The sequence below is a fragment of the Notolepis coatsorum genome (assembly GCF_963971535.1).
Source record: "Notolepis coatsorum genome assembly, chromosome: 9".
Taxonomy (NCBI): domain Eukaryota; kingdom Metazoa; phylum Chordata; class Actinopteri; order Aulopiformes; family Paralepididae; genus Notolepis; species Notolepis coatsorum.
In genome coordinates, this window is record NC_140173.1 from 80,536,514 (window position 1) to 80,549,799 (window position 13,286).

General features: G+C 47.0%; 1 protein-coding gene across 1 annotated transcript in view; it reads left to right on the top strand.

The window, feature by feature from the left end:
- Positions 1-13,286, top strand: part of kndc1 (kinase non-catalytic C-lobe domain containing 1) — a 199,415-nt gene that overhangs the window by 153,387 nt on the left and 32,742 nt on the right. The window contains exon 16 of the mRNA XM_084321925.1: positions 11,152-11,384. Within this exon, the coding sequence (XP_084178051.1) occupies positions 11,152-11,384 (233 nt within the window). The remainder of the gene's footprint in view (positions 1-11,151; positions 11,385-13,286) is intronic.

Here is a 13,286-nt window from a genome sequence, read left to right on the forward strand (position 1 = left end):
TCTGCGCAGCTCTGGTAGGCGCGCAACTCGCCACGCTGATACAACGTGAACTCACCATAACGGTGCAAAAGACAATCTTGTGGTCAGACTCCATGACTGTACTCACATGGATCCAGTCCGATTCTTGTAGATACAAAGTCTTCGTGGGAGTCAGAGTCACCGAGATTCAAGACTTGGTAGGAGCAGCGTGCTGGAGGTACGTTGACACCAAGCAAAACCCAGCAGATGTCATCACACGGGGGATGTCTCTAGACGACCTCACACGTCCCAACATTTACAGTGACGGTCCTGAGTTCCTCAAGCTCCCGGAGGAGGAGTGGCCTACCCCCACACCACGGGAGGCTAGTCAAGAGGAGGCAGAGATCAAGAAGTCTATGTTCTGCGGGCTGACGCACGTCCCAGCCCCCACGGACCCTAACATAGATGACTGCTTAACTTTGGAGAGTGCTCAGATAAAGACATTCTTGTGGCACCACCCTGAGCTCCCCCCACCACAGACATTGACGCATCGAACTACGCAGAGGCAGAACTCCTTCTGCTACAGCGAGCCCAAAGAGACTCATTTCCAGATGAGCTAGACTGCCTGCAGGGAAAAAAGCCAATCCCTTCAGACAGCCGACTGCTCACCTTGGCCCCCGAGCTCGACACCCATGAACTCATCAGGGTGGGTGGTCGTCTGCAACGGGCCCCGGACTTAACGGATGACGTCAAGTATCCTATCGTCCTCAATAGCCGACACAAGGTCACAGAGCTTATCATAAAGAAGTACGATGATGATGTGCACCACGCTGGGGCAGAGAGAGTCTTCGCTGAGATCCGACGCCGTTACTGGATACTGCAAGGGAGAGAAGCAGTACGTCGCTTCCAACGGACTTGTCTAGACTGTCGCAAGTGGCGAGCACAGCCCAGTATACCTATGATGGCCGATCTGCCTCCCTGCCGCCTCCGACTCGGCGAGAAGCCCTTTCACTCCACGGGCGTGGACTGCTTCGGCCCGCTCTACGTCAAGAAAGGAAGAGGAACAGAGAAGAGGTGGGGCATTGTATACAAGTGTATGACCACACGAGCTGTGCATATAGAACTCCTTCAGACCATGAGTACGGATTCATTCCTCATGTCCTTCCGGAGATTTATATCAAGAAAAGGAAAACCGTCTGCGTTGTTGTCTGATCAAGGGACAAACTTCAAAGGCGGAGAAAGAGAGCTGAGAGAGAGTTTCCAGGCCATGGGCCCAGAACTTAAGACCCACCTCGCTCCCTATCAGGTCGAATTCCAGTTCAACCCCCCGAACGCCCCTCATTTCGGGGGAACCTGGGAAAGAGAAGTCCGTTCTATGAAGACAGCTCTGTACGCCGTGCTTGGGGCCCAGACCGTGGCGGAAGAAGTCCTCACGACAGTCCTCACGGAGATCGAGGGCGTATTGAACTCGAAGCCCCTCGGTTACGTCTCAAGTGATGTAGCAGACTTCGACCCAGTCACCCCAAACTCTCTCTTGATGGGGCGGCTGGACCCTGCCCTTCCACAGGCGGTGTACAGACCTGAAGAAGCGAACGGCCGAAGAATGTGGAGATACAGTCAGGTATTGGCTGACCAGTTTTGGAACAGTTTCCTCCTCCACTACCTACCGTCCCTCCAAGCCCGTCAGAAGTGGGTGAAGGACAGGGACAACCTGAAAGTGGACACAGTCGTTATGATCATAGACCAGTCACTACCACGAGCTATGTGGCCGGCCGGCCGCGTAAGCAAAGTGATCACTGGTGCCGATGGGAAGGTCAGAGCGGCAGAAGTCATAGTCCAAGGGCGGACCTACACCCGACCCGTGGCGAGGCTGATAGAGTTGCCGGAGATCCCTGACTCCCCTGATGACGACCATGACCCACTGACTTTGTAGATTGCCCTACTCCTCACAACAGATATTGAGCAGTTGACTGGACTATTAATCTGTCTCCCTTAACTAATTAGGTGCGGACTAATTAGGAGGCGGCTGTTGTGAAGGGCCAGATTAAAGCTGAGAATCTACATTTATTGTTTTATATACATTGTATATTATTTATATATACACGGTATATCCCTTTAAGCCTGCGTTCGAATCATAGTAATATTCGCTTTCCTTATTGGATAACGCCATCGGCGCCAGACCGCAAGCCCCCAAAGTCAGGTTCAAAGGCGAGCCCGGGCATGTCGTAACATGCCCGGAGACAGCGTATTGATTCGAGACGAGAACTGAGGTTTGGCACTAGATAGCCAATTAAGTATATATGCTGTGGCAGGTGCGAACAGTAGTTGTTCAGCAGTTCGGTAACAGTGAAGTGAGCAGCAGTGCATCTAACAGAGCGTTGAGAACCATGTGCGAATTGAATAGTAAAGGTGTCAGATTTTATGCAGTAACGTCAAGTTCGACTTAGCTTAATGTGAAGTAAATAGTCGCTAATTTATTGTGTATCGTGCCAACAACAGTTCGTTCGTGTGTAGCATTACCCAGCAGTTCGTTCGTTTAGCTAGTGGACCTTAGCCAGTGCGCGTGGACTAAATACATTGTGTGACGTACGTGGGTTGGTCATTATCATTATTACTGTATTTGGAAGACCATGTGAACATCAGATTAGTATCATTTGTATGTGTGTGTGTGTGTGAACATGAGAGCTAATGATATCTCTTCTTCTCTTCCTGTCAGGTGCTGCCCGTCCCTATACTGAAGGGTGCTGATTGCCTAATGAGGGACAGCTGATGGCAATCACATCAAGAGGGACGGGTGCACAAGTAGCTGACAGCACACACACGTCGGGGCGCGTCATTGTGTCATTTTCCAGTGACCTCAGTGTATGAGGTTGCCTTTGTTTGCCACTGCGTGGGGATATATATATATATATATGTATATTCATATAGTATGGATATGCAGTTAGCCCTATTGCCATAGACCTGATGGACTGATGATTGTGCCAGCCTTTTTCTGCACATTGTGTATGGAACCGTGTGCTCTTTGATGTTCACACGGCCACATAGTACAGTAGCCTCAAGGTTTGTCTATCTTGGTTGAGTTGCCTTATATGTATGTCTTGTTTGTCCTCCCCTACCTTTTCCCCTGTGCACCATGGAGGAGGTTTAAATCCCTACCTCCATTCAATATATAATTTACTATTTGGAAAACGTCTTGTGTTGTGTCTTCTTTTACCTCTACCTGGGACCTTGACTTAAATGCATTTACTGAGAGAGGCTGCTTTTGCTCATGTGCCGCCCTCCTGTTGTTATTCTTAGACCTTCGTACATGACATGGGGGCTCGTTAGTTTGCGCAATTGTATGGTTCCTTGTTGGTAAAATAACGGGGTGACTTGTCGATTGAAGCATGTCAGGTGAGATAAGATAGCGTTTTCTAATTGGTAAGTTAGTGTGGTTCCATTGTCCGTGCTACACAGTTTGATTGATGTAAACCATTGTTGTATGTGATACGCTTGAACTAATCTGTTTTTTCTGCCACATAGGTAACAGGGGGGGTCACCTGCTTGGCTAGAGGGTGGGGGGCACGAGTCGTGATTCCGGTGGAGCGCGCAATGAAATCGGTAAGCGACTGAAGATATGTGTAGCCTTCATCCAGTTAGTGGAGTAGTTTAGCTGGGATAGGCTAGAGTGACACAGGTGACTCATAGTTGAGGTGGTTAGACCAGCATTTATTGTTTTCATAGATGGTAGATGTGGGCAGTAAATCAGAGTGGTTGAATTTTATACTACGGAATGAAATGATTAAATGTGTTACGCACGGATATTGTGGAGTAGGTGAGGGGTTATTTGCTTGCCACCTGTGATTCGTTTATTATTATTGTGTTATTTTGCGTAGGTTATTTGTGGTGTAGTCATATTCTGTAGGGACTATGGCTGGGGCGGCTTTTACTTTGGATTTGTTTGTGGCGGATCCTACGAGGGATCAGATTGATGACTGCACGAAAGCTGAATTGTGTGGGGTCGCCAAGCATTATGGCATTACGGTCCAAAGTTCAAAAAGTAAAGAGGAGGTGAAAGCAATTGTGCTCGCTGGGTTGGTTGATAGGGAGATATTAAGTTCGCCCGTAGCTGGGGGAAATGACTCGGAGGACGTCACGCATGACGAGGCGTCTGGTGAGTCCAGTGAGGGAACAGGTGGTGCTATACAGGAACGGAGGGGTAGCGGTGCCAAGGCTGAGGAGATTGACAGTGATAATTCTGTACACTCAGGACGTGCCTCTGTTTCAGAGGAGAGAGCTGCTATGCGTGACAGGGAAGAGAGAAAGGAGGAGAGAGACAGATTGGAGAGGAAAGAGGAGAGAAGAGAGGAGAGGGACAGAGAGGAGAGAAGGGAGAAGCGAGACAGATTGGAGAGGAAAGAGGAGAGCAGAGAGGAGAGAGACAGACAAAGAGAGGAGAGAGACAGAGAGGAGAGGAAAGAGGGGAAGGAGAAGGATAGAGAGCTCCAGATTACAATAAGGAGGATGGAACTGGAGAGTGGTGGCTCTTCTTCTCCCTCATCTGAAAGTTACCAGGGCAGTTTTAATATTGGGCAGCATATTTCTATGGTGCCCCTTTTTCGGGAGTCTGAGGTGGAAGCATATTTTTCTGATTTTGAGCAGGTCGCGTGGGCTTTACAGTGGCCGAAGGACCAGTGGGCACTATTATTGCGATATAAGCTCACAGGTAGGGCTAAGGGGGCATGCCAGTTGTTATCAAAGGAGGACAGCATGGTATATGAGAAAGTGAAGGGTGCTGTCTTGCGCGTATATGAACTGGTGCCGGAAGCATATAGGCAACGGTTCAGAGCACTACGTAAAGCTCCCTCGCAAACACATGTGGCATTTTCCCAGGAACAACGGACAATGTTCACTCGTTGGTGTGAAGCATGTGAAGTGGGTGGGGTCGAGGCTTTGAGCGAGTTGATCCTCATTGAACAATTTAAAAAAATTGTGCCCGAACGCATGATTGTGTGTTTGGAGGAGCGAAAGGTTTCTACCCTCCAGGAAGCTGCGGTTTTGTGTGACGAGTTAGCAATGACCCACAAATATATTTCTGTACGAAATGACGAGTATGTAGGAGGGGGCGCGTCTTCTCCGTCGGGGTCGCCGTTTCGGGGAGGTGACGAGCGACCATTCCGACCTCGCTCATCGCCATCTGAAAAGGTGTGTCATTATTGTAAAAAAGAAGGGCATTTTGTGAAGGACTGTCATGCGCTAAGGGATTGACAGGAGACCAGGGAGTCAGTCCAGGACCCGAAAGGTTGATTGGTACGGGGTCATGTCCTGACCAGCATAGCTCTTTTGAACCCTTTTTGTTTGATGGTTATGTGTCCCTGTCGGGTAAAGTTGGGGACTACCAGCAGGTGAGAATACTCCGTGATACAGGAGCCGCTCAATCGTTCATCCTGGCTGATGTATTACCATTGGATGTGGACTCCTGTCAGTCGAGTGAATTGGTGAGAGGTATTGACATGGGGTGTGTGCGCGTGCCGTTGCATAGGGTGCATGTACAGTCTGTACTGATCACAGGTTGCTTTCCGGTCGCGGTTCGCCCATGTTTTCCCGTAAAGGGCGTGGATTTCGTCATGGGGAATGATATCGCTGGGGGTAAGGTCGTCCCTGTGTTGGAGGTTGGAGACGCTCCATTTACTAACTCATTGATTGATAATCACCCCAATGTTCCTTCTATTTGTGCTGTCCCTAGGGTACAGGAGCGGAAGCGAGACCAAGGTCTAGCGTTGGGTGACTCTGTCTGTGGTGAGTTTTGCAAATTGGCGGTGGCGCAGCATTTTGAGGCGGGGGATGAGGTGTTTATTGTGCTGCCCACGCCTAGTACTGTACTCGCTGCCCGGTTCTCAGGACCTTATGTGGTAAAAGGAAGGGTGTCTGCCACTAAGTATATGTTGCATGCGCCCGGGCGGCGGAGGAGGACACGCTGGTGTCATGTGAATAGGCTAGTGAAAGGTTCTGCCCGCGTGTCGTCGGAGTTGGGATGTGACGGGGTTGTTGGTTCACATGCTGGGGTGTGTTCTGTTGTGCCTTGCAGGACGCATAGTGCTGATGTTGGGAGTGCGCACCCCGGTAAGCGGTTCGTGTGTCGGGGTCCGGTGGCGATGAGGGAGGTCGTGGGGAGAGTGGCTATGTGCCCTGACAAAAGAAAAAGAAAGGGGCTAGCTTCAATTGGCCATGGTCCCTGGGACTCTTCTTGCCTTCTAACTCCCATGGCTAATGTGTCTCTCCGTTCTTTTTGTGCTACAGGAGGGTGAACGTAATGGCGGTGCCTGTCCTGTTCCCGTTATGGCCTCGGTAGGAGGAATGCACCGGCCCCGTTCTGACGGCTGATGCATGTGGCCTATATGGAGTGTGATTTCTATTTATTTTTGTTCTGTTGGTGCTAATCGGATGTTGGTTGATAATAAGTGATAATGTTTTGCTAACCCTGCGGGTTCGCTCTTATGGGGGAGGTGTGACGTACGTGGGTTGGTCATTATCATTATTACTGTATTTGGAAGACCATGTGAACATCAGATTAGTATCATTTGTATGTGTGTGTGTGTGTGTGTGAACATGAGAGCTAATGATATCTCTTCTTCTCTTCCTGTCAGGTGCTGCCCGTCCCTATACTGAAGGGTGCTGATTGCCTAATGAGGGACAGCTGATGGCAATCACATCAAGAGGGACGGGTGCACAAGTAGCTGACAGCACACACACGTCGGGCGCGTCATTGTGTCATTTTCCAGTGACCTCAGTGTATGAGGTTGCCTTTGTTTGCCACTGCGTGGGGATATATATATATATATATATATATGTATATTCATATAGTATGGATATGCAGTTAGCCCTATTGCCATAGACCTGATGGACTGATGATTGTGTCAGCCTTTTTCTGCACATTGTGTATGGAACCGTGTGCTCTTTGATGTTCACACGGCCACATAGTACAGTAGCCTCAAGGTTTGTCTATCTTGGTTGAGTTGCCTTATATGTATGTCTTGTTTGTCCTCCCCTACCTTTTTCCCTGTGCACCATGGAGGAGGTTTAAATCCCTACCTCCATTCAATATATAATTTACTATTTGGAAAACGTCTTGTGTTGTGTCTTCTTTTACCTCTACCTGGGACCTTGACTTAAATGCATTTACTGAGAGAGGCTGCTTTTGCTCATGTGCCGCCCTCCGGTTGTTATTCTTAGACCTTCGTACATGACACATTGGTACCAGCACACGAGGAGGCCTAGTCGGAGAACCTACTGGACATGTGCACAGGAGAACCGACGGCGGCGATTGCAGAACCAGTATTGGTTGGATTATATTGATTGTGGAACGTATTACCCAGAGAAGAGCATCGTTAATCTCCACTGTCGTTTGGATTTAACCTTGTGAGGATCTACATTCGGGCTGGCCTCATGGACCGAGGCTAGCTGGCTATCATCGTTGCTATCGTGCAATTGGATTACAGTTATTGCTTTTGATGCTGAGCTTTGGATTACAAGGACTGGCTTCTGTACGTGAATCCCCTTCTTCTTCAATTGATCAGACTGAGTATCCGAACATTCCTTTCTCCTCCAGACCTTACAACTCTGGGAGGAACCCATTGTCTCCAAGCGGTACCAGCGTTGCCCTCTATAATTGCCATTATACGCCAGGCGGCGTTAGCCTAGTACCCCATCGTAGGAATTATTTTATTCCCATTGACTTATGCTACTGACTGACTTTATGCCTATTCTTCGCCATACAAGCGCGACCCTAATTCTCATATCTGTAACCAATTATTGCATAATAATAAATACCCTCAAATGATATTTCTTTGTCAGTGCCGTGTTATTATGAGTGTCTACCATATATTCGATGTACTGTCTGGCCAGTAATTAAAGTACATACCTAGCAGTGGTTTAATCTATCACAATCTTTAATACAGTCAGGGTTTTGTAACCCCTCAGTTACAGAAGTATTGATTTCGCCGTAACTAATCATTAAAAAAATATACCGTTAACTGGAATATGTTGTTTCTTTACACATATGTTGGATTATGTAATTGGTTTGTCATGACAAACCAATAAAAAATCGCGAAATTACATGCATCATTGTTTACAATGAACGGTGGGGCTAATCGAAAGGACTGGACACGGACAAGTTAAACAGCAATCAATTAATTTAATATAACAGTCCGGTTCTGTGTTTGTTGGTGTCTGTAGATTGTTGGTGAACAACTAACTTTAGGTTAGTTTAACTTGTCCGTGTCCAGTCCTTTCGATTAGCCCCGCCGTTCATTGTAAACAATGATGCATGTAATTTCGCGATTTTATATTGGTTTGTCATGACAAACCAATTACATAATCCAACATATGTGTAAAGAAACAACATATTCCAGTTAACGGTATATTTTTTTAATGATTCGTTACGGCGAAATCAATACTTCCATTTGTATAAATTAGGTTAACTCGAGTTAATGGCTGAGGGACTTATCGCGGCTCATGCGCATGCGCGCGCTCGGCCAATCAGAGCAATGCGGAAGGGCTTGTTGCTTGCCGGAAGGATACAAGTGCCCGGGCGTATCTGGCTGCCACGACTGCGGAGCCAGAGACGCCCCACGACGCACGGAGGACGCGGCAATGGTGAAGCGCTGGTGAAGGGTGACATTGCGAGCGTCCAAACCCTCCGAAGGTGCAAACATTATGTCTTAGCTTTTCTCGTAAAATTGCGAGAGAGAGAAAAATAAGATACAATGTCCACGTAGCTCCTTTCCAACAACTATTTCGGCACTAAACTCAAAGTGGTGTATACAGTCACTTCTACGGTGGTGAAAATAGGGAAGGAGCTGTTAGTATGGCCACGACCCCGCTTGTGTAGAGGAGCGGATGTGGGTGTGGCCAGGAGGATGGGTGTGTACATGTGAAGAAAGTTATTCAGTATTAGATTGATAAGGGATAGGGTTCCACTAGAGTGCAGAGCGTAAGCTATACGATAATATAACATGAGGATATAAGATACCATGGATATTCCATATCTCAAGGAATAATACCTTTAGGTAGCCTAATAATAATGAAAATGACATTGACTCTGTTTCCATTGTTCCTAGTTGCCCCTATGAGACACATGTTGGTTGGTGCATCAGGATATTGGCCTGCACTATTCTGGACAATGGAATACAGCTGTTGCTGCTTGGACCATTTTTTATTAATTATTATTTTTGCCAGATAAACACTGCCATGGTGCATTTGAAGGTGTACATACATAAACCATTGTCTTTATTTATTTGAATAAATTCTGTAGCCTACCATGTATTTACAATTTGTTATCTTCTGTTTAGACCATTTTGGAGGTTAAAGCTAGCAAACTCAGTCGGGTGATTAGCTCTCAAATGGTCATGAAGATTGGTTGTTGTCGATCATTTTACGGGGATCATTATTCGACGGGGGGGGGGGATCAGAGAGGTTTGTCCACATCTTTTGGTGTTCCCTTTCCGTTAGGCTTGAAACCCAAGATTGACAAATTGCAAAGTGGTCGTAATTTTTTTGACCATGTTGTCCTCCGTCTTCGGCGATTAGTATTTAGGTGCATCTGTTATCTTTTTAGGACCCCTTGTGGACAGAGCTAGGAAGTGCAGTAATTGTAGTTGAGTGCTGACCTCGTCGTTGTGAATTCTAATTCTAAAACGGAGATGCCTAGAACTTCTATAATGAATATGGGATATTATAGAATAGGTTTGTGATTATATATGACATATATTATTATTTTGGTAACACATTGAATACAAATTGCAATGATAACAATAGCAATAAAGTAATTAAGCAATAGGTCCACCGAGGCATTCAATCACCACAATAGGATCAATAGCAATAGGCCCCCATAGAGTTGACACACGATGACCCAACCCTAACACACACACACACACGCACACGCACACACACACACCACACACACACACACACTTGAAACACTTCACCCCAATCAGTATTCATACAGGATGGACCTTATAACACTTCCACTGGCCAAGTGAGAGTCGTCCCTATGGTAACAGCGTACAGTGTTAGTTATTTTGTCCTGATTGGCTGGCACCGCTGAAGAAGCACAGCACCTTATCACGGATACTACTCCCACAGCAGCCTTTGAGGAGTGTAGAATATAAAAGAAGGGTTGTGGGAGGGGGGTCAGAGAGAGAGCAAGAGAGAGAGAGAGAGAGAGAGAGAGAGAGAGAGAGAGAGAGAGAGAGAGAGAGAGAGAGAGAGAGAGAGAGAGAGAGAGAGAGAGAGAGAGAGAGACAGAGACAGACTCTTCCTGAGGAGGGGTGGGTGGGGTGTTCACAGGAGTCAGCTGATGACTGGGGTTTCATTCCCTCTGCTCCGGAGAGTGGAGAGGGGCTGGCTATAGCCTGGTCTAGAACAAGGCTTTTTATTTGATTAGGAGAGCAAGTACCAGATTCCCTTAAGTATTTAGTTTTTCTATAGTGTAGGCAGTAGGAGGCCTGAGGAGGGGGAAGAGGAGAGAGGGTGCTGGTGTGATTGGATCCCAGGCCGGCAGGGGTACATCGAGCTCCAGGGGTACATCCAGCTCCAGGGGTACATCCAGCTCCAGGGGTACATCCAGCTCCAGGGGTACATCCAGCTCCAGGGCAGTCGGGACCTCAACCCGTCTCCATCGTCTTGGGACACGGGGTGCAGTCGTGCAACTCTTTTTTTTATGACTTTTCTTTCTTTGACACCATTCTTCAATGATATTCTAAGGATCGATCGCCGCCTCTTGGTCAGTTGATCCCCCCCCCGCGTGCTCTAAGTGCCGGCTGCACAGAACCAGAGCAACATTAGTAGTCGCCATGTTTATTCAAGCTAATTGGCTGACGAGTTGTTTGGGGGTGTTTTTGTTTGCCTCACTTGTTTTCGGTTGGGTAATTATCTCTGCCTCAAGCTGACTGTTTGTGCTGTTTTCATATTGACTGAGTAGTTATTCCCACTGTGTGTTATGCACTGGTACGTTCTCTCCCACTGTGTTGCCTCTTTCCTCTGGGAAGTTTGGGTTTTGATTGTTGTAATTTTTGTATGCTGTTTTCTGTGGGTAGTTTGTGTGTGTGTGTGTGTGTGTGTGTTTGTGTGTGTGTGTGTGTGCGTGCGTGCGTGCGTGTGTGCATTCATAAATTTGTGTGTGTGTGTGTGTGTCTCCTGACATACCCCATGCAGGGGCACTAATGAGCAGCCATCATCAAAGCCTCTGCAAAGGGCAGCCATCACCACCACCTCGCCCTCGAGAGCATCCGTCTGGAGGGAGAAGAACCAGGCACACCTGCACAGCAGTCTGGACCTGAACGGGAACATCAACGTCGCCAGCGCTGCCGTGGAAGACGCTTCGGAGAGACGCCAGGCTCGGCTTGAAGCAAGACCAGAGGAAGAGAATCAACACCATGTCTCTCAAGGTACAGGAATAGATAAACTGTTAACTGTTTAACCGTTTACTAATAATAACTGCATTATCGCTGTTGTTTTCATATCGATATGAATAAACTCTTAGAGAAACACTGTCGCTGTTGTTTTCATATCGATATGAATAAACTCTTAGAGAAACACTGTCGGTGTTGTTTTCATATCGATATGAATAAACTCTTAGAGAAACACTGTCGCTGTTGTTTTCATATTGATATGAATAAACTCTTAGAGAAACACTGTCGGTGTTGTTTTCATATCGATATGAATAAACTCTTAGAGAAACACTGTCGGTGTTGTTTTCATATCGATATGAATAAACTCTTAGAGAAACACTGTCGCTGTTGTTTCCATATTGATATGAATAAACTGTTGCACTATCGCTGTTGTTTCCATCTTGATATTGAGTCCATGAAGTGCAGATAGATTTGTTCTCTCAGTAATGGACTATACAGCTGTGATGTTGTGACTTATTCCACTTTGTTTGGCAGTTGCATTGAGTTGTTAGGGGGTTTGATTGGCTGTTGGATGGGGTTCTTAAGATTGCAGTCCATTCAGAGACGTCCCAGACATGCTGTGAAGCTCCAAAGCTTCCCCTTCGTCTGGAGACAGTTGGCGTGGAAACTCGAACACAGAAATCCACTTCCTGGCCAATGACACACACAGACACACACACACACATGCACATCCTTAACACATTGACCGCCGGAGGTCGCTGTGGGCATATGGCCGTTTGTGCCAGCGCTTTGTTTAATGGAGAGAATGCCGTGTTTGCGAGTGCTAAAACTATATTAAATATTATAGCAATGGATCTAATAACGTTGTTGATTGTCAGTGAGTTTCTCCTGGTCAACATGCAAAAAACTGATTATTTTTTCATCCGTACATTTCCGTTTTATACCGTGGTGAATATGAGCATAGTTTGAGTGATTCTGAGTAATCCCAGGAAAAGACGCAAAAACAGCCCTTTAGTTAAAAGTGACATGCATTATAAATGTCTTTTTTGAGTCTCTAGCATTGTATTATAGTAATAGGAGTTAGTATCAATGTGTTTTTGTGTCTAAATACCATATTGGCGATTGCTCTCATTCAGGTCAGACCATTTCCTGCTCCAGTTAATTAGGTCATTCTGATTTGACTCGCAACGTGACGTCACGATGCGCCGGTGAGTATTTTCATTGTAACGCGACACTTCCCCAAACGGGGTTTGACAGGCAGAGAACAGGAGAGATAGACCCTCGCGACAGAGCACACATACACACTGTGCTGCGCGCTACAGCTGCTCCGAATCGAGAGAGAGAGAGAGAGAGAGAGAGAGAGAGAGAGAGAGAGAGAGAGAGAGAGAGAGAGAGAGAGAGAGATCACTGTGTAAACACTCTGCGTGCAGGTCCCCTTCTCTATCTCTCTCTCTCTCGATTCGGGAGCATAAGCTGTAGCGCGGCACAGTGGTAGACTTCCTCGAACGGGAGAGAGAGAGAGAGATGGGGACCTGCACGCAAAGTGTTTACACAGTGATCTCTCTCTCTCTCTCTCCCCGTTCGAGGAAGTCTACCACTGTGCCGCGCTACAGCTTATGCTCCCGAATCGAGAGAGAGAGAGAGATAGAGAAGGGGACCTGCACGCAGAGTGTTTACACAGTTCTCTCTCTCTCTCTCTCTCTCTCTCTCTCTCTCTCTCTCTCTCTCTCTCTCTCTCTCTCTCTCTCTCTCTCTCTCTCTCTCTCTCTCTCTGTCTGCCACTCGCAGACTGTGTGGATGACTGCCACTGAAAGTGCTTATGGGCGGAGCCAGGCCAATAACAGGCTGAAATCTTGAGGCTGGAAAATGATGCTTTTGAGTATTCAATTAGAATATAAAACAATGATTTTTTTTTAAATAAACCTTACAGATGTCTTC